The sequence below is a fragment of the Armigeres subalbatus genome, unplaced genomic scaffold (assembly GCF_024139115.2).
Source record: "Armigeres subalbatus isolate Guangzhou_Male unplaced genomic scaffold, GZ_Asu_2 Contig429, whole genome shotgun sequence".
NCBI classification, from domain to species: domain Eukaryota; kingdom Metazoa; phylum Arthropoda; class Insecta; order Diptera; family Culicidae; genus Armigeres; species Armigeres subalbatus.
Genome location: NW_026943182.1, coordinates 205,583 through 227,032, shown reverse-complemented (window position 1 = coordinate 227,032; position 21,450 = coordinate 205,583). Strand labels below are relative to the sequence as shown.

At 38.0% G+C, this 21,450-nt stretch overlaps 2 protein-coding genes and 1 long non-coding RNA gene across 4 annotated transcripts in view; 2 read left to right on the top strand and 1 right to left on the bottom strand.

Annotated features, from left to right (window-relative positions):
• Nucleotides 1-5,369, bottom strand: part of LOC134204161 (nucleolar transcription factor 1-B-like) — a 35,897-nt gene extending 30,528 nt beyond the window's left edge. Inside the window, exons 1-5 of one of the 2 annotated variants that reach the window (XM_062678984.1) lie at nt 5,236-5,369; nt 4,631-4,725; nt 3,969-4,524; nt 2,676-3,713; nt 2,360-2,587 (exon numbers count right to left, since the gene is read on the bottom strand). In XM_062678984.1, the coding sequence (XP_062534968.1) occupies nt 2,563-2,587; nt 2,676-3,713; nt 3,969-4,524; nt 4,631-4,700 (1,689 nt within the window). In that variant the 5' untranslated portion in view covers nt 4,701-4,725; nt 5,236-5,369 and the 3' untranslated portion in view covers nt 2,360-2,562. Of the gene's footprint in view, nt 1-2,359; nt 2,588-2,675; nt 3,714-3,968; nt 4,525-4,630; nt 4,726-5,235 lie in introns of those variants that run through there. The other variant, XM_062678983.1, reaches the window with a different exon arrangement.
• An 873-nt stretch (nt 5,370-6,242) lies between these two features.
• Nucleotides 6,243-8,238, top strand: LOC134204160 (uncharacterized). Its single transcript, XR_009977789.1, has 3 exons — nt 6,243-6,429; nt 7,803-7,997; nt 8,092-8,238. It is a non-coding gene; the product is annotated as an uncharacterized LOC134204160 (long non-coding RNA).
• A 3,302-nt stretch (nt 8,239-11,540) lies between these two features.
• Nucleotides 11,541-20,329, top strand: LOC134204162 (splicing factor YJU2-like). Its single transcript, XM_062678985.1, is given in 4 exon segments — nt 11,541-11,721; nt 11,779-11,911; nt 11,914-12,346; nt 19,702-20,329. Coding segments are annotated over 4 exon segments (1,095 nt in total). The 5' UTR covers nt 11,541-11,697; the 3' UTR covers nt 20,207-20,329.
• The last annotated feature ends 1,121 nt before the right edge of the window (nt 20,330-21,450 follow it).

The following is a 21,450-nucleotide window of genomic DNA, read 5'->3' as shown; positions in this document are numbered from 1 at the left end:
CAAAGTGCCAAGCGTGTCAGTGTTTTAAATAATCCATGTTTGATAAACAATTCGTGAAAAAATGTTATTTATATAGCTTTAATACATGTTGATATATTTGCACTACTATTGTAAATATATCAACAATTATGATTTATTTAGTTGAAATTTATAAAATTTATTTGTTTGGTAATGTAGACTCTTCTACTGAAACCATAAGTGGATTGTTAATGAAACACAATATGATTCCAGGTTTGATGAATATTTCAAAGATAATTTCTCTACATTATCGCCAAGATTCATTATCTTACTATAAACCTGAATTAGAAAGTAGTGTTAGACTCAAATGGAGATGAGATATTAGATCTCAAAAATTCAAGTAAAGAAAACATAAAAATATAACAATCATTCAATGGAGGCACTCTAGTGCCCTTTGACTTCCATGAAGTGTCAAAAAGCATCACAACAGATCACAGTTATGCTCTATTCAGTATAATTATCATTTGCATGAAATATATGAACAGAAAATGTGTTCTTATATTGAAAAATCCTATTTTAAAATCATTTTTTCACTTACCCCACATGTGGGGCAAGTGAGAAATTGAAATCGATTTTTTTTGTTTTCCAAATATTTTGTATCCTAAAAGTATTTTTCAAAGATCTTGTTCGCAGGCATATAAAGATTGGATAGATGATTCGTTATGTCATAAATATGATCAATTTCAATATTATCTTCAACTTTTATGACTTGATGAACATGAAATATACGATTTCCTTTACCCACTTGCCCCACTGTACCTTAGCAGCAAAATTTGCAAGTAACATTTTTTTGAGAACCTAAAATCCTTCTACTACGTGATGCAGTAGCAAATGTTTCCAAATGGCCACTACATGTTTTTTAATAAACGTTTTAACTTTGTCAGATCTTAAGTGCGCGAAATTAGGGTACTTCACGGTAGTATTCATCATATTTACAATTATTGACGCATAATACATTATGATTTGGATATTTAAACAGGTGACCCATCTTGCCCCTCAAAATGACCCATCTTGCCCCGTAGTTTTTTAGTGGTTAAAATTTGATACTTTTTAAAAACTCCATGAAAAAATAGAAAAAAATATGTTTATTGTTGTTTTATTGCTCAGACCCAAAGAAAACATTTGAAACTAACTGAATGCTACAAAAACTTTACTAAAACTAGCATAGACTTTGAGATATTGGAGGTTTGTCATAAGTGACCCATCTTGCCCCGTCATACCCTACTATCGAGGTAAAATGTACGTACAATCGAGGGTACGCACTATCGAGGTATGCCGTATTACGCCAAACCGCCATATAGGGGCAATATACGGCTATTTAAAAACTTATAAGCATTAAAGTAGTACTATATGACCGATTTGACGCAATAAACGGTTTATTGGTTACTCGGGAAGCTATGAGTAACATTGTAGTGCATTACACATTCATTGTCTGTATTTTTCCGATTTAAGATACTTAAACATGACAAACAACATGACCAGAATAAGGATAGGGGAAAGAGGGGCAAGGGGCCATCCTAAGCGGTAACCCTTGTAAAACAGTGACACTCCTTCAAATTCTGCTGATTTGTCCATGAAACACCTTTATGATGACCCGTCTTTGACATAAGTATCAATAAACACTGATTAATGACGTTTCAGTATCTTATAAACTGGTTTTGAAAAAGGTGTTTTTATGATGCCTATATTTACCATATGGGGCAATATGACCACCCCCTCGGGGCAAGACGAGCTTGCACCAAAAACTATATCAAAAGTGTGCTAAATTTATTTAGAATAGGGTTTTGTTTTTTTAGGTTCTGCACATTTTTTTTTTAATTTGAGAGGGTTCGAAAAAAATTTCTTCTAAAAATTTTGTCTCTGGGGGGGAGGGGCTACGCCACTGTCACGGATATCTATTATCTGTGCAAGAACTAAATCAAGACAAAATTTTCAAAACGACTTATCTGCTTTTGTAAACAAAGATTCAAACGACGATTTGACGAATCTGATTGCCCTCTCACGCAAACCAACACCATCAACAGGTAGCGGAAACCTTCACCTACCTATCGATGGTGCTGGTTTGCGTGGGAGAGCTATCAGATTCGTCAACTCGTCGTTTGAATCTTTGTTTACAAAAGCAGATTAGTCGTTTAGAAAATTTTGTGTTGAAATGCACGCGAAGCCCTCAAATCGTTATGTTAATCCGCGAAAATCGCATAATCCGCGTGGTTTTAACGACCCTGTAATCACGCTCAAATTAGGTACCTAACTCATTGATGATCGTCATCGAACATCGATCAAAACATCGAATATCGGACGAGTTCCGGATTTTTTTTTTAAATAATCAGCAAAATCGTAGTTACTATTCAGGTCATCGTTTAATAAGAATAATCAACACTCTTAAACTAATAATCACAAAAACTAAAACATAATCGTATGTTTCGAATTAATAAATTTCAAGAAAACAAAAAAAACAAATGTTTTTCAACAGTAATTACGTGTTGCAAAAGTAATCTAAAGGCATATAGCCTTTTACCACTCGGAATACTGTGACCAGTGTTGTCAACGCTTTGTAATCTTAGACATTCTGCGGAGAATGCGTTGGATAAGAATAAAGTTAGTTATAATGAACATAATGAAATCGATCAAACATAAACACAATTCGAACTACTCACCGCGGTGGTTTCTCCGGCTCCACTGGGGCAGAAGGTTCCGCCTCCTTTTTAACCTGTGCCTTTTTGGATTTTTTCACCATGGTTTGCGGTTCCTCAGACGATGTTCTCTTTCTTCCATTACTGTTAGTCACTGGTGTGGTGGCGGCGGCAGCTTTGCCCTTTGCTGGCGATTGTACAACCGTTTCCTGTTCATCCGAAGAGGAATCGGACGATGGCGGTGGATTGGGCTTCGGTTTGGTGGCGGTTTGTTGTTTTCGCTTTTTTGGGGAAGCAACAGACGCGGCCGCCGGCGATGGAGTTACAGTTGATTTGGATGTCTTTTTTCTGGCAGATGATGAAGGCTCAAACGAATCGGTATCTGAGTGATCCGATTTGTGTTCCTCCTTAATAGGAGCTACTTTGCTGCTTTTTGCCGGTCGTTTTTTGATGGTTGTTGACTCCGCAGCTGGTGGGTAGTCCGGGGATTCAAGATAAGGATCTTCCTCCGTAGCTGCGTTTGATTTCTCAGCCTTGACCTTCGTCTTTTTCTCCGTAATAGTCATAAGGAAATCCAATTCGACTTGCTGTTTATCCTTTGGAAGCTTCTTAATGTACTCTTGATACTGTTTGACGAATGCTGTTCGAGCTTGTTGGTACTCTTGCTTGAGCGCCTCCAGCTCTTGTGGATTCATATTTTTGTAATCCGCGGATATTTTGGCGGCATGTTCTTTGCCGGAGAAAGTTTTTTTCATCTTTCGCCGGAAGAACTCATACACGTTGCGTCCACAGAATTCCGGTTTCCCAAGTGATTGGCCGAGCATTTCCAACTCTTTCTTGTTTACCAACTTCAGGTCGGTATTGCCTTGAACCTCGAACGATTTTTGGATGTAGACTACTTTGTCCTTTACTGAAAGCGATTCCCATTCCTTTCGGGCCTGCTGGAACGATATATTCGAGGAAACCTCCCGCCGCTTCTGGTAGAACAGATGAAAAGGAGTTTTCAGCGGTTCCTTACGCGGTTTCCAACCCTTCTTAGGAGACAGATCAGGATGCTGTATGCTGTAATGGAGAAATTCAATAAAAACATATAATATGAAGTCAGTTAACTGTTATGACTTTCCTGATAGCTTTTTGAATAAATTTAAAATCTCAGCGTGAACTAATTTCATTACTATATTTAGATATTCTATTCAGATATTTAAGGTCTACATGAAATATGTGCTGAAATAGACTTTACATATATAAATTCTTAGGCCGCATAACAAATAAATTCTTTTGAAATATAATTAAATCCAAGATGGACATGATACTTACTAAAACTTTTCCATTCGATGATGATAATCTTCCTTCAACTTGGCTGCTTCATTTTCATACCGTTTCCTCTTTTTTGCCGACAGTAACTTAAACTGCTCTGGAATGAGTTTGAATATTTGCTGAACCTTCAGGTCTCTGTGTTCCTCACGCAGATGTGGCAGCTTCTCCTTCACGAACAGGCTGTATGCCGTCAGCGGAGGTTTCGGTCGTTCAGCGCTCATCAATTTGTTCACCACATCTGCCACTTCATCGAGCATCTCACTCAGTATCCGGAAACGTCTCGTTTTACCGATGACTTCCTTAGCCACTCGCTCGACTTCGTCGGCGGTGCGTTTGCCAACTACCACCTGCTTCCAGTCTAACGCTTCCAATGTAGTCTTCCATTTGCGAACATCCTTTTTCGGCATCACTTCCTTTATTTTTGCAACCATTTCTTGGTACTCGGCTTTAGTCCAATCTGCATCGTTCGTGGCAGCATTCACGTTTGTGTCGCTGAGATGAATTTCCGTGTCAATTTCATTATCGGACTCTGATGGTAGATCGTTGTCGGACGCAACTGAAAACCAAAGCATTTTAATTGTCAAAATACATCATTTAAACCATGATTCGACAATGTAATGTAGCCTTGTTGCGAAACTTAAAAGCACATGTTTATAACTTACCTCCCTCGAATTTACGTGATAGGCAATTGTCGTCCCTTGGGGTGAAAACAGACATCGATCTTTTACGCATTTTGACTGCAATTTTTGGGGGAGGTCTGGCAAACAGAAGACATAAAATTGCATTAGAAAATTATCAGATAAATAATTTTGCTTTCTTATTTGAATGATTGTTAAATTAATTAATGATTCTTGACGCTGAACTTCGGACATTTGCATGTACATAATTATTTTCCGCTGCTTAACCTTGATATAATTTGTAATGTAAACCAACAGGATATTGTACTCAATAAAATTACAATCATTTTGTTTTATCAGGGTGAAAATCATTTTAGAATGACAAAAAACATTGCTCACAAGATCCTAGTCTAGAAAGCAAAACAGCTAAAACAGCCCTGTAAATTCTCAAAACAAACATCTTGTTTTGATATCAGCCAAAAAACGGAAACATTTAGCAATATTGAGGTTAGAAACTGTCCGGGGAGCACTTCTCCGATCTTTTTCATGCCAGTTTTACAAGCACCCAAAAATATAATAGTTTACATATAATACAAATACTGGGAATGTTTTGCAAATTATCTCAACTCATTTCTTCGAATAATACTTACCTTTAAAAGTCGGAAAAACTGGTAAGACCGCCAACTTAAATGAAAACAATTTCGTTGCGCTTGCTGGCTGCTGTTCTTTTTTTGATTCCTCCCAATGCAGAGACTGCTCTTTGCTCCCGTTATGTCAGGGTGGCCAGATTATTTTTTGATAAATCTCGCTTAACTTTTCAAAAGGACTACATGAACACTCGCGCTAATATTATACATCAAGACAAAATTTTCAAAACAACTTATCTGCTTTTGTAAACAATAATTCAAACGACGATTTTACGAATCTGATAGCTCTCCCACGCAAACTAGCACCATCAACAGGTAGCGGAAACCTTCACCTTGTTCACCTTCATTTGTTTACAAAAGCAGATAAGTCGTTTTGAAAATTTTGTCTTGACATATGGCCAAAGAAAATTGGAAAATAACAAAATGACCAATGAACAAAATCGATTAAATTCAATTCGATTGTTATTGCCGATTTCACCAATTTGAAGAGTTATGTGTACACACAAAAAACGAACATTGATGTAAATAAATATCTTATACTCTCTTCATAAAAATTGATATTGCGCATAAACCCCAAAATTTTATTCCCACCTTTGGGTTTCCGCGCCGAGCACTCAGCGCAAGACTCGGCGACAAGGGGAAAGTTATAAAGTTGGTAACCCTGATTTTTGACAATTAATGTCGATTGTTTGTGTGAGTGCACCGATGTCAAAAAATAGAGCTTTTAGCTGAATTTTTCATTGTCAAATGCAAGTTTTGATGGTATTATTCATGTATGAGTGAAAAACATGTATAAAAGGTCTATCGGGGAAGCTGTCGCTGGAGACAAATGTCATCATCTTCAACGACAAAACGAAAAGTTTCAATGCAAAAAGCAATATATTTTATTTAAATTGAGAGTTAAAACATTCGCATTGAAAATAATATATTTTATTCAATAGTATTTTTCGTCGGGTCTAAGTGTGAATTTGAAAGTATGCACTTTCATCGTGAAAACTGTAGTAGTGTCAAACGAAGCAAGAAAGAAAACAAAATACTCACTGGGCGATGAAAAGAGAGCGCTATACTTTTGTTTTTATTTTCACGCGCCGTGAGCGTGAAACCGACTAGAAAGCTAGAAAATCTTGGTGAAACCATTTTCTGCATTGCGATTTTTTTTCGTATGTTTACATTTCCAGTTTACATTTCACATTTAATGTAAGTACGCTTAAACATTACACACTTAATTTATTTCGCCGAGGCCGTCAAAACAAATTGCCGAGAATCCAACAGCTGAGATCTCGGTAATAATCTCGGTGAAAGTTCAAATTACCGACTGGTCGTAATCTGTATGAAATTTTCAGCTGTCAAAATTTACCGACCTGTTCGTAAATGTTTACCGATCTGTTCGGTAATACTTTGCCGAAGAGCTCAGTATAATATTTACTTATTTTTATTGTTCTTCAATGTAAATAAATGCTAATGCAAACACATTTGGACTTCAATAAATTAATATATTTATTTATTTCGATTATTTCATACAGCGGAGACCAGGGGAGACCAAATTTCGTAGGTCGATATTTTTTTTTACTACAACGCAACGGTATTTTTAATATTATCCATTATTTTCAGCAAAGCGAACGGGACAAGTTTTTCCAAGCCAAGGAGTCCTGAAAAGGACGCCATATCTCGCAAAAAAAGACGACGTCTTTTCAACGGGATATTCTGTCTTTTTCAGGACTTTTCGGCTTGAAAAAGGTGAAAAAGCTTATGTCCTTCTCCTAATCTTCAGTTGGGTGGGCACGATCAAATCGAGTAGACGCGGAATACTTGTAGTTGTCTTTTCCCAATTCCATATTACGGGTACTTGATTTGGTTTTATTTGAAGGAGGAATGTATCCAATCGGCAGCACACGAAGACATAATTTCCGTATCGGGAAGTTTCTAATTTCAATGAATAAAAATAAAAATAATGTAATGTAGTTAAAACAGTATTAAGTAATGATTTAAACGTTAACTAATAGTTATTATTCTAATATATTTACGTATATGTACTTACATTAAAATATTCCAACAAAATTTTCTCAATACTTTTTCCACACACGTGTCGACTCGAATAGCAAAGTATTTTTTGACAGTTGAGCTTTGCCGAAATTCAGTCAAGAAGTAAGTTTAAGTTTAGCAAATTTTATTACCGAGTATTTGCAATCAATATTAAATACCAATTCTCGTCAATCATGTTCAAATTTTTAACGAGATTTCAGTAAATGTACACACTTAAATCATTTCACAGATTTCGGTGAATTTTGCTTCAATTCACCGAAATCTCAACAGCAGAACTGTTCGGTAATTATTTCACCAAATTTTCTGCGATTTTTCCTTTGTTCAACTGTCAAAATTACCGAAAATCTGTAATATTATTCACCGAACAGTTCTGCTGTTGAGATTTCGGTGAAATTTCACAGAAATCTGCGATTTATTTTAAGTGTGTAAGCTTTGCTGACCATTTCGTTATTTTATTTTACCGAAATAAAATCTGGCGTTTAAGTGTGTACGATAAATTCTTTACATTCTTAACATTTTGTTTCCAGCTTTGAAAAACTCGAAACATTGGGGAACTGAGATGGTGAACATGCTGCTTTCACCGGAGCTGCAACTGCAGCAGCCATGGAAATTGGAATTGGAAGTTGGGATTTCAGTCATTGCAGCCGAAACATGGGCGGGTAATCGGTCTACCAACATCGTTTATCAGCAGTTTCCCGATTCATCATAGTTCTCGAGAAACGGTGAGTATTAAATTGAACCATTACACACATTTTATTACATTAGATATTACATTATTTTTCATTTACTAAATAGTTTGCCCTATCTTATTTCCAGGCATTATGAATTCGATTTCCTGTTTCCAGAAAACAATATATCTATGGCGCAATATTTTCTGCATTACGTCCTTGACGAGCGACGTTGAAAATAGTTTTAGGAGCTGCTAAATAATTGTACATGGTGAATAAAATTATGACATAAACAAAGCAAACAACATTTATTATTTAATAACAACGGAAAAGGAAAGGTTAATGGGTAATTCTTTGGACAGGCGCAACTTTTCTTGCGAAATTATTTCACTCTTATTTACACTAATAAAAATCCACACATTTTTATTGGCAAAAATCTAAAGAAATTCACAAATAAATTTTATGTGTGCGTTAATAACCACCCGCTATAGGAGAATCCACATAAAGGTTATTAGTTAATAACGGTTATGTGTGTTTCCACATATATGCTATGCGAATTCAAATAGCCGTTATGTGGGAAATGCTATAGTCAAAATTTATATGTGCCACACATAATGGATATGATTGGATTTTTGTCAGTGTACTATGGATATGATCATTTCTATTTGACAGTTCTAAAATTTTATTTAAAAGTTCAAACTTTTAATTTCAGAACGGTATTCAACTTTTGCGCCACCCAAGTAACCATTAAGCCGTAAAAACCGACTTTATTTCGGTTCTATAGTCGCATAAAAACTTGAAAAACAGTGCTAATAAGATCTAAATTATATTTTAGTGCTGCTCAAAAGCCGCTTTTGGCGAATTATTTGGCTGATATAGTGCTTGCCCCTACCAATTTTCCCACGCCTATGCCAAAATGTCAAAATTTTTAGACGAGTTGGAACGGGACGAAAAAAAAAGAAATGAAAAATAATTGTTTGTGTTCTTTCTTTTTTCTTCCCATTGGGATTCGATGATTTTTTTGTTTATTATATTTAATTGCGGGATTGAACTATTGAACTGTATTTGATCGTTTTGGTTCAGGTTTGCTGCTTTACCATCTGATCCATCACGGATTTGAATATTTGTATTGCTGGGAAGGGATAAAAACACAAGGATTTTATTTGCCTTCGAATCAAAGGGTGAGATACTTGGCGAGAAAGCATTGAACGAGGCATTGGAAATGAAAAATGAATTATATGTAATTAATTTTTTTTGTTAAATACTATCTAAAGCCTATCTAAAGGTATCTTTTAGGTAAAGATTATTAAAAATATCGCCGCAGAACACATTCACAGTTCATACAGCATTTATCCGGCATGGTCCATGCAATGTGTTGTAGACTATGATTTACAAAAAAGTGTTTCTAATGTGAGTGAAAGAGACAGGTTATAAAATTCTAGGTGTGATTGTTATTGATTCTACCAAAACGTCATAGATAGTAGCTCTAAATTGGTAATAATAATTCCCTTATTCGGCTTGAATCCACAAGGCTTATATCAAAGTGTTATATACCGATATACGGCTTCTTTTAATGCTTGAAGTTTATACGGCTAATTAGCACTTGAAAATCATATATACAGCTTATAGGCACTGAAATGTTGTTATATGGTTTATATAAGGCTTATTAGAGTGCTTAATGGTTACCTGGGCATGGTTGACGCAAAAGTTTACGTACTTTTATTTTGAACTTCCACAACTCTCTACGAAAAAGAACCAATGCAACTTTTCATTTTTACCAATGGTTTTTTTAATTTCAATAATGATTTTTCTTTCTGTGTAGATTGTGATTTGCCCGCTTCTTTTTCTCACACTCACTGTCATTTCGGGTTGATCGATTTTTGTTACTGAAATTTACCCAATTATAACCCATTACTCGTTAGTCACATGTAAGCGTGTACACTAAATCGATTCCCGCCATGATTTGACGTCTATTTGTTTTCAGATTGAGCACTCACACACAAATATTATACACGGAAAATCAAACTTTTTTGAGTGTATTGAGTGTGAGAAAAAGATGACTGTGAGAAAAACAATCTCGCAGAACTCTTATAAAGTGCAAAAAGCGCAATACATTGGACTTTATATTCAGAGGGCATGCAAAACGTCCAATGTAACAATAAAATCCAAACGAAACAAAACTGTACATAGTTCATTCTAATTATTCTGGGGAATACAGTTCACCGATTGTAAGGAGTCACGGAGTCACGAATTCGAAGCGGGTGTGAAAGGTGAATCAATATACTTGGCGATAAACCGAAAAATTGAGTTTGGATGTTAGTTAGAATCGCGAGCAAAGCGTAAAAATTGATAAGTGAGGATCAGATTTTTTTTACTATTTGCAAATCACATTTACATAAAATTATTTTGTATAATATTTTTTTTATCTTTATTCAAGTGATTTTGTTGTAATATTATATTCCAGCCTTGATAGTTTGGTAGATAAAGCACGAATTTCGTTTTTAACTACAATTTAATAACAATTTGACTATTGTCAGATTTTCTGGATATGATACACTGCGCGGCGTTTGTAGTGTTCCCAAATGGGTACTTGCACAGAACTTCACGCGGCGAATGACTGTCGAAAGGTACGGCCGCGCCAAAGGATGCACCGCAATGCTATTCACCCATAAGAATCAAGTAAACGGTGCAGAAAGCGCGGCGGTACCTTTCATGAAGGGTTCGCCGCGTGCAATTTTTACAAAATAAGGCAATAGTATGTTATTTGTTTTGCCATGGCTCAACAAAACAATAAATTTTGAAGCATTCAATCCCTGCTGATCTAAAGACACTATAAACAAAGACGGGAAATGTTCCAATTGGAATTCCAAATTTACTGTCAGTGTTATTCCAATCGAGCAAGAGCCTGTCATTCCAAAATATCGCGCGCAACATTTGGCAAGGGTTCATTTGAACCAGCACGAATAAATATGTTTGAATTCTTATTTGAATATTTTTTTATGGATTTAGCTAAAGTGTTCGTATGGGGTTGAAAATCAATTAAACATGTTTATAGTGAATTGTGGCTCTTTATTAGGTTGTTGAACACGATACAAATAAAATATTTTTGAATTATGAAATTCGTATAGACCAATGTGGAAAGTATATCCAGCATGAGCAGTGTTGCGAACGCAGAGTTGCCTGGTGATTTAATTGTTCAAGGATCAGACTTCCCGTCTTTGTTAATAGTGTCTTTATGCTGATCAACAGCACTTCAAGACAAAATTTTCAAAACGACTTATCTGCTTTTGTAAACAAAGATTCAAACGACGATTTGACGAATCTGATAGCTCTCCCGCACGCAAACCAACACCATCAACAGGTAGCGGAAACCTTCACCTACCTATTGATGGTGTTGGTTTGCGTGGGAGAGCTATCAGATTCGTCAAATCGTCGTTTGAATCTTTATTTACAAAAGCTGATAAGTCGTTTTGAAAATTTTGTCTTGAAATCATTTTTGGCTTTCAGTGTGCGTAAAGGGCGCTAGGATGTGGTACGCAGCCAACCAAATGACATTTCAATTGATGAAGTAGTAGAACAATTGTTTACATTTCGACTTCGTAATCACGCAAATGCAATCACAAACTGCGATTCCGCTAAACTACTAATTTTTATTTCTTATAAATTCAGCGAGTGCATTGTACAATAATTGTTAGTTGTAGTTTAAAATAGGAATTTTGATCGGTTAACATTTGAAAGCTCCAGTACTCTCAGAATGTCTGAACGAAAAGTTTTAAACGTATGTATGCTTGTTCAAACGTTCATCCAATATACTAAACATTCTTCCATTACACAGAAATACTACCCGCCGGATTTCGATCCGTCGAAAATTCCCCGGGTCAAGCTTCCCAAAAATCGTCAGTATACGGTTCGCTTGATGGCTCCCTTCAACATGCGGTGCGTAACCTGCGGCGAGTACATCTACAAAGGTAAAAGTTCAATGCCCGCAAGGAGGATGTGGAAAACGAGGACTACCTCGGCATCCGGATCTACCGATTTTATATAAAGTGCACGCGCTGTCTGCAGGAAATATCGTTCAAAACGGACCCGCGCAACACCGATTACGAGATCGAAGCAGGTGCGACGAGAAATTTCATGGCGCTCAAGCTAGCGGAAGAACAAGCCCGTCGCGAGGAGGAGGAAGCCCGCGAAGAAGAGGCCACCAATCCGATGAAGCTTCTGGAGAACCGTACTCAGCAATCGCGGAACGAGATAGAGCTGCTAGAATCCCTGGAGGAGTTGCGGGATTTGAATCGGCGCCAACAGGATGTGGACTACGATCGGATGCTGCAGCAGTACGATCCGACGGAATCGATTCAGCAAAGGGAAGAACGGCTTGAACGGTTGGATGAGGAATACATCAAGTGAGTAATATTCGAATATATTTACATTTCCATGACCTGATGCTAAGTTAACTAACAGATCCGCATGAAGTTATTAATCTCAGGTTAATAAATTAAATACAATACAAAGACTAACAACGAAATAAAATTTCAAGTAATATGCCTTATTGGCCTTTAGATCTAATAATAGCTTCTGCCGATAAAGCAGTGCTTTTCTGTCTTGCTACGAAACTGCTCGAATTGCGAATTTACACAGTAAACAGAATTTCTGGTTATATGCTTCAATTTACACGCTGAGGAAAATTGACTTAAAATTGGTTTAGGAGTTAGAAATTCTATTTATATTTTTTTATAATTTTAAACGTCGAATAGAAATTTACCATTCATCGAATCATTGAAATTATTCAATTTTTATTCATTGATTGAATGTTATATTCACAGTTAGAAAAAAAGGACCTAAGTTTAGGCACTTTTCATTCAAATCGGAGTTTCAGTAAGGGAAAACCAAAATCAGGCTTTTTTTTAAATAAGTCGAAGTTGCGGGGGTGTAATTCATCGTAGATTATTCTGTCGCAACCTGCGAAACCTAGCGGCTTGCAGTTTCATGTTCCAAGCTTCCAATCGTGATCCTTCATTCGTCGCCTAGGTTGTTGCCGATTGAATCGAGTCGTATTATCGTGTTATATGTTGTTCGTAATGGTTGGCTTTAAAGGCGGCTGTCGCAGCTTGCAGAGAATCTGGCGAGCCGAGCAGCGCAGTCGACAAGTATGACTAACTTGTGATTGGTTAGTTAGAGCGAAAACAGGCTGAGCGCGGGGAAGTGAATGAGAGATTTGTACATGCCGAGGTAAGAGTGTCGAGGCATGACAGAAGAGTGAGCGCATAAGTGTGAGTATGGACTGCACATGACGAGGTAGGAGAAAAGATATTTTAGTTACTAGATAAAGATTGTCGCTTCGGTTCCCTTTGTTCTGCTGTCCGGAACATGTTGGGTACCAAGCTGTCGAATCGTATGGATTTTCCTTCTTTGACATTTAGCTCCCCTATCCTCGCCAACAAAAGATGTTCCGGACAGCGACGACAGCGACAATCTTTATTTAGTAACTAAAATATCTTTTGGTAGGAGGGTCGTAGCGTAGAACTGTTGGTACCTAACCTATCGCTATCGACACCTTGAGGCATGGCAGAGGAGAGTAGAGTGAGCACCCAAGTCAGCCTCGCATGGCATGTCAGAAGTGAGAACCTAAATAAGTTCCACATGGTGTGTCAGGAGTATAGATAGTGGAATCTATAGATGAGCGAAAGCATGGCTGAGTCGCTTTTTTTGACCGTGCACACGCGCATATGACGTCACAGCCCTTAACATTTCCATTGAAATCGTGACGTCATGCTCGTTTGGAGACACGTTTGACAGTTCGTTTGGAGACAGAGGATTTATCTTCGCTCATCTATATATTCCACTATCTATAGTCAGGAGGAGTGGCAGGGTGTGGTAGAGTGAGCACCCAAATAAATAAGTCTCAGATAGACCAATGCAAACTCTAACTTAACCTCACTTATTTTGACAGTTCACAGAGCTTGTTTACAAGGTGTTAGAAGAAAAATCGATGAAGGGAAAATTAAAATTCATATTTTTAGTTTAAAATTGCTGTGATCCGAATATTCAAGTGTTATTCTTTGCATTCAGCATGAAATCAATCGCAAAGGACATCTACATACGAATAAAATGACGAAACAATTTAATCGGAAACTGCGCCGGAGGCTAAGTCCCGGAGAAAAAGCTCTGTGAACTGTCAACCTACGTCATCATGCACTGGTCTATTGGTGTGCTACACGGGTAGATCAAACAACCCAAATTTTGAGTTGTTTTCGATCTGGCATCTCTTTCATTCCATCCTTTGATGTCAAAAACAGAGAAAGAAAACCACCCAACGATAGCAGTTCGATGGGGGAAGCCAACGCTAGGTTAAAGGGGTTGAACTCAAATTTAGGTTGTTTAAACCTATTTCAACTTAACATTAGGTGGAAACAACTTAATATTTTCACACGGGATCAAACGCAAACTACTCAAATCCGAGTTGAGCCATCCAACTCAAAATTGGATTCCCCCACCAACGGTCCAAATTAAGTGAAATGAACTTAATTTTGAGTTGTTTGAACTTCATTTTGGGTTGTCTGATCTAACCGTGTAGAGCGTGAATCAGGTGGTAGGGTGAGCATCAAGTTAGTCTCACATGGTGCGTAAAGGGTGAGTACCCACTCACATGGTATGTCAATGGTAAGCATCCAATGATACCTTTGCAACCATTGTTCATAAGACCGAGAAGTTCCGAGAACTCCCGATGTTTGACTGGTCCAAGTGGCTTTGTCATGATGTCGGCCAACATACGATCGGTAGGGCAGTACAGCAATCGTACTTCCTTTCACACGCACAACTCCTGCACGAAACGCTCACGTGTGTCGATGTGCTTGCTTCGTCGACTCTTTCTCTCCTACCGCACGAAAGATAGGCATCCCTGGTTATCCTCCAGAACTAAAGTGGGCTGATCTTGAGTTTCGCCCAAGTCACGGAGGGGTTGGCGCAGCCATATTGCTTCCCGGCACATCTCGCTGAGCGCGAGATACTCGGCTTCCATCGAGGAAAGTGTGACGCTTGATTGGCGCCGGCTGGCCCACGAAATTGTGCCGCCTGCGAATTGAAACACCATTCCCGATGTCGAACGCCTGCTACTGACGTCGCCAGCCCAGTCAGCGTCGGAGAATCCAACGAGGTTTTGTTTCTTGTCTCTTCCCAGCTGCAGTTGATAACATTTTGTCGCCTTAAGATAGCGGAGAACTCGTTTAGCTGCCGTTCAGTCGAGCTCCCTGGGTTCGTTGAACTTCCGTCCTAAGATCGCAGCAGTCGCAGCAATGTCTGGTCTTCAACAACGGATAGGTACAGAAGTCCACCTACGAGACTACGATAATACGTTGGATCTGCGATCACTTCTTCAGCATCAACCATTTTTAAGTAGCCGGGGTCCATCGGCGACTTCGATATTTTGCATTCTTCCATTCCGAAAACCTTCAGCAGCTTTTCAATATAATTGCGCAGACTCAGCTTGTACATTCCATCGACGTGCTGAACTTCTACGCCGTGGAAATGCTTTACTTCACCCAGACAAGTTAACTCGAAATCCGCACGCAAACCTTCACAAACCTTATCCAGTTCATTCTCGTCGGTCGATGCGACTAACAGATCATCCACATATATCATCAGGAATACCTTCGCTTTTCCACTGTCTTTGACGTACAAACAAGGGTCAGACGAACAAGCCTTAAACCCGATCTTCACTAGCACTTCGTCCAGACGTTTATTTCAGCACCGGGCTGACTGGCGTAAACCGTAGATGCTCCGCTGAAGCCAAAGTCATCCCCATCAGGAAGCCTGGGAAGTATCCTTACTCTCCGAAAAGCTATCGCCTCATCAGCATTCTCCCAGGGCTATCCAAGCTGATTGAAAAGGCGATACACTGCCGGCTACTTGAGTCTGCCGAACACCACAACATCTTGCTCAAGGAACAGTTTGATTTCCATCGCGGTCGATCAACCGTACACCAACTGACCCGAGTTACCAACGTCCTCAGACGGAACAAGTCTGTCTCTAAAACATCCGCCATGGCCTTACTCGATGTCGAGAAGGCATTTGACAATGTATGGCATGATGACCTGGTGTACAAACTACAACGCTAGAATCTTCCCAGCTCCTTGGTGAAAATCATCAACAATTACCTGTCGGCAAGGACATTCCGGGTCTCAATCAGCGGAGCTAGTTTCAATGCGCACAACATCGTCGCGTTCTCCAGGGCAATGTCCTCGGGCCCCTGCTTTTCAATATACATATTCACCTCCGACATACCAGAACCTCCAAAAGGCGGCATTCTGTCTCTGTTCGAAGATGACACCTCCATCGTCTACAATGGTAGAGTGATCAGAGAGCTTGTGATAAAACTCTGACAGAGTACCTCACCAGCTGGAAGATCTGTATGAACGCGGCGAAGACCCAGGTCATCATGTTCCTCCACTCTGAATCCCCTAAACATGTTCCGCCTGGGGACTGTAATATCATCCTCAATGGCACGACTGTGGAATGGGCAATGAGGTCCTCGACATCAAGCTTATTTTCCGTCAACAGGTTAACAAGACGGTGACAAAGTGTAACGTTTTGTTAAAACTACTGTACCCTTTGATCAACCGTCGGTCGTCATTGTCCCTGAAAAATAAGCTTGCTGTCTACAAGCAAATCATCCTCCCTGTTGACTAAAAAAAATCAAAGATAAAGGGCCAAGTGGCCAACAACTTGAAATGTTAAAAATAATGTAACAAACAAAAATAAAAAATAAACGAATTTAAGTTAAAAAAAAAGTTCAACAAGGGCAGTAAAGTGTGGAAACCCAAGACAAAAGTAAGTAGTGAGAGTTGAGAATCGCGATGTGAGAAGTGAAAAGTGAAAAAAATGAGAAGTAAGAAGTGAGAAGGGAGAAGTGGAAAGTGAATAGTGAGAAGTGAAAAGTGCGAAGTGAGAAGTGTAATTGAGAAGTGATAAGTAAGAAATGGGAATTGAGAAAAGAGAAGTAATAATCGAAAAATAAAAATAAAAGTGAACTAAGAAATTAGAAATGAGAATGCAGAAGTACGAAGTATGATGTGTAATAAAACAAACAAGGTATTCATTCTTTCTTCTTCCTTTAAACTGCTTCCTTTTTCATTCCTCCTTTTTCATCCTTCTTTCTTCTTTCTTCCTTCTTCCATCTTCCTTCTTATTTCTATCTTCCTCCTTCTTCTTTGTTTCGTCTTCCTCTTCCTCTTCTTTCTGTGTTTTGCAGTTAATCAGATCAGTTCGTGTTTTTTCGGATTAGCCATCGAGCAAGCGTTATACAGTGCGTGTTTTAGTCGTCGCGATGTAGTTGAGATATCGAATCAGTCTTCGGGAAAATACTTAAGACACGCGATGCTTTTCCGTTTTTGTATCATCATGAATATGGCATCGTTCAAAAGAAATAATTAGTCGCTTACCAAGGCGATTTCCTTCTCAACTAACATACTATTCCTTTCCAGTGCGCTCATGGAGATGCAGAGGATTCCTCAACTCAAATTTTCAAAAAATCGAGGATGATCAAACTCACCCGCGATCTTACTTTTAAATTATCAAGTGATAAAAACTCGCTAGCGATTAAGAATCGTTTGAAAATTGTATCTTGATTTCAAGCATTTACCGTTACATTTTGAATTTTTTTCCTTCCTACCATGAAACCATAACGCCAAATAGAAGATATAACGGGACTGTTGACAATTAGCTGATATTAGTAAAGATTAATGTTTGAATGAAAATTCTGTGTTAATTATCGTTTGAGAAGTTGTCGCCGGCGACAACTCGCCTACTGTTTTCAAGTGAAAAGTTTTCACATGAAAATTGCAATCATTATCGTCTGATAATGATTCAGCACAACACTGGTGAGAAGTAAGAGAAGTGAGTAGTGAAAGTTGAGAATCACGATGTGAGAAGGAAGAAGTGAAAAGTGAATAGTGAGAAGTGAGAAGAAATAAATGAGGAATGGGAAGTAAGAAGAAAGAAGTAAGAAATGGAAAATGAGAAGTGATAAGTAAGAAATAAGAAGTGAGAAGTGATAAGTGATAATCGAAAAATAAAAAGTGAGAAATGAAAAGTGAACTAAGAACTGAGATCTAAGAACTGAAAACTAAGAACTACAAACTTAATTTTTTTCGCCGAGGCCGGCAAAATAAATTGCCGAGAATCCAACAGCTGATATCTCGGTAAAAATCTCGGCGAAAGTTCAAATTACCGATTGGTCGTAAAATGTTGCCGTAAAAAATGCCGATTTACCGTGCCGCTCGATAGTGGGTTGCCGAATTGATCGGTAAAGTGCTTTGCCGAAATACAGCAAATGATTATTTTTATTTATTTTTAGATGAGTCAAAACAAAAATCAAAAGAGTCAATCAATATGAAAGTAGAATATGTATATTTAGGGCCATATTTCTGTTGTTGTACAATTTGTTGAATGAAACTTGAGAAAAGGTACAAGTAATGCAAATACGAATTTGCCTATAAAAATGTACAAGATTTCCATTCGCTCGCTGTAAACGTTGGGGCGGGAACAGGGGACTACCCAAATGGTCCTTTCTCGTATATTGGTTCGTAATTTTCCCAACAATATTTGTATTATCATGTTAAATATGTTCACGAGGAGGAAGCGATTTTCATAGCTTTAGGTGTCATTTTTTGAGGTGAAAAACAGCTGGGCTGAAATGAAAAACGTACACAAGTTTCATTATTTTCAATGTTGAAGTCAATATAAAACCTACTGTGAATTTTGAGCAGATTGGTATCGTGCCCGGAGAAGGTTAAATCAGATTAAATGCTTACCAAAAAGAATTTATTTTTCTATTGATTTTACTTTTCCACGTTTTTTTTTGTTTCAACGGAGATAGAGCACGCTAGAAGTTTTGCGTTTGACAGATGGGTATGCTGAAACTCGGTAAAGTTTTGAGCTACCGATCGCTATGGAAATCTTGATTGCCGATTTTCAGTAAACTTGTGAAACGTCATATTTATTAACGAGATATCAGTAAAAATAAGCTTTAACGATCATGCTCGTCAATTTATTTTACCGAGAAGAAAAACGTCGATTAAGTGTGTAAATGCTAAGAACTGAGAACAAAGAAGTGCGAAGTAAGATGTGTAATAATAAAAGGAAGAAGGAAGCACTCGTCTTTGTCATTCCTCCTAGTTTCTTCCATTTTTCTTCTTCCTTATCCATCTTCCATCTTACTTCTATTTGCTTCCTCCTTTTCTTCTTCCTTTTTCTGTTGTCCTTTTTCCATCTTCCTCCTTCTTCCTTCTTCCTCTTCCTTCCTCCTTCTTCGTTCTTTGTTCTTCTCTCTCATTCTTTCTTCTTCCGTCTTCCTTTTTTCTACTTTTGTCTTCCTTCTTCCTTCTATCTTTTTCTATCTCTCTTCCTTCTCATTCTTTCTTCCTTTTTTCTTCTTTCTTCTTTCGTTTACTTCTTGCTTCGAACATCATACGCTTAATAAGAAAAGACATTTCAAAGGGTAAAAATGCCCCTTTCGGCCAAATGGCCCTAAACCGTTCAATCACATGCAAGGTTAATTTATTTCTTGAGTAACGCGATCATTATAACAGCCGTCTGATACCATGCTCTTATACATTTCATAAGTTAGCATTAATGTTGATATAATATGTTATTCCACGTTATTCCATGTCCTACCATTGAGAATAATTTATATTGCTCTATGTTTCATCTACTTTTTCCTTTACTCACACTATAATGTCTTTTCATCCATTTCTCCAAATAGGACGATTAAATTCCGTGCCCAGCCGTCGTCGATAGCCTCTGCCAGTAGTAGCAGTGGACTAAAACGTGTTGCCTGTGAGGAAATCATCGAGGAGATCAAGCAGGAGCCGGACCAACCAGCGACCGAAACTGCCGGTGGTGAACCAACAGCTTCCACAACGACGGGCCCTGTGCCGGCTATCGGAGGAGGCAAGGCGAAAAAGTTGGACACCGCCAGCAGCTTTAGCATTGGGGTGCGGAAAAGTTCACTGAGCAATTTGGTAGTCAAGAAGAAACAACCGACGACGGCGACGACGACCCCTGCGGTAAGTGTTGCCCTCGCCGCTGCTGATGGTGGTGAGCCGCGTGAAACGGAAGCAAAAACCACGGTTACGGAAACTAGTAGTGAACCTGTTGTTCCTAGTGCTACCGTTGGCACCAGCTCAACAGGGCAAGGTATCAGTGGGTTGGGACTTCTGGGAGCCTATTCCGATAGTGAAAGTTGTTCGTCTGATGGAAATGAATGATTTTTACCCAAATGAAAATGACATATTTGTGTTTGGTTTCTTCTTAGGTAATTGAAATTGATAAGATAACTTTGCACATGAGATCAATATTAATTTTGAATATATGACATACATATGAATGTACTACATATATGAATATTTCGAATTTATATCACATGCCCTGATTATACCTTTTAAAAATTATAACATAAAAGTAGTTACCTATTATGGCTAGAAATCATTGACTAAACGAGTTTAATCCTACTTTTGTGTTATCACAATCTTTGAACATTGCCATTCAGTGCCACACCGCATTAAAATGTAGGTATGGTTTCACCAAGTTCGTGAATTCGAATACTTTTTCTCTTTCGCCTTCGAAGCGGTGTGGTGTCTCATCACATGGCAAGTTTCATAAAACTTTTGCCGTTTTCTACTCCATTGTTTCTCTATCAATTTCGCCTAACCAAAACAGCACGTGCTATTGTGACTGGTGTCAGTGCTTCCTAAAAAAGTATGTGTGCAGTCTGGAGTTTTGATATCCATATATGCTACAGTGCGGGTGCAAGTAAAAAGTTTGGAAATCTCGTTTCAATTTACGTTAAACCATTAGAGAATGGTTGAACTGAGAAGAATGGCGGAAATTGGAGAAGCAATCTCTTAGAAAATCCTTTTGGGTGGTGGAGCACATATTGCCTGAGCTAGTGTTACTACTTCATTTCTTTTGTGGCCTGAACAAGTACACGGAGAAAAAATAATAGTAAAAACAACCAAAACTTAGTTCATTTCAACCAAACTTCTAGGTTGAATTAGGAACAAACATTTTTTATTTTGATTTAAACCAGTCAGTTGGTTGAAACAACCTAAACTAGAAGGTTGTATTTTTCGCGATTTGGGAGGTAAATTCAACAAACTTTTGTTAGGAACAACCAAAATAATAGTTGTTTCGCCTGACAGCTCTTGAACAACCAACAATTTTGGTTGTTTTCAACCAAGAAGTTTAGTTTATAATAAGCAAAAAAAGATTAGAATCAAACCAATTATTTGTTTAAATCAACCAAAGTAAGCGTTTGAATCAAACAACAAAATGGTTGAGATTTTACTTCCATATAGAGGACCAAATAGCTGTTATAAAAAAACTAACTTGTATTTAGCGTTCATATCGATTTTATTTTTTATACGTTATGCAAATAGTACAACTTATTGAATTACACATTGAATGTATTGACGCTGGATTTGCGGAATGTTAAATCCGCGCGATTTGCGGA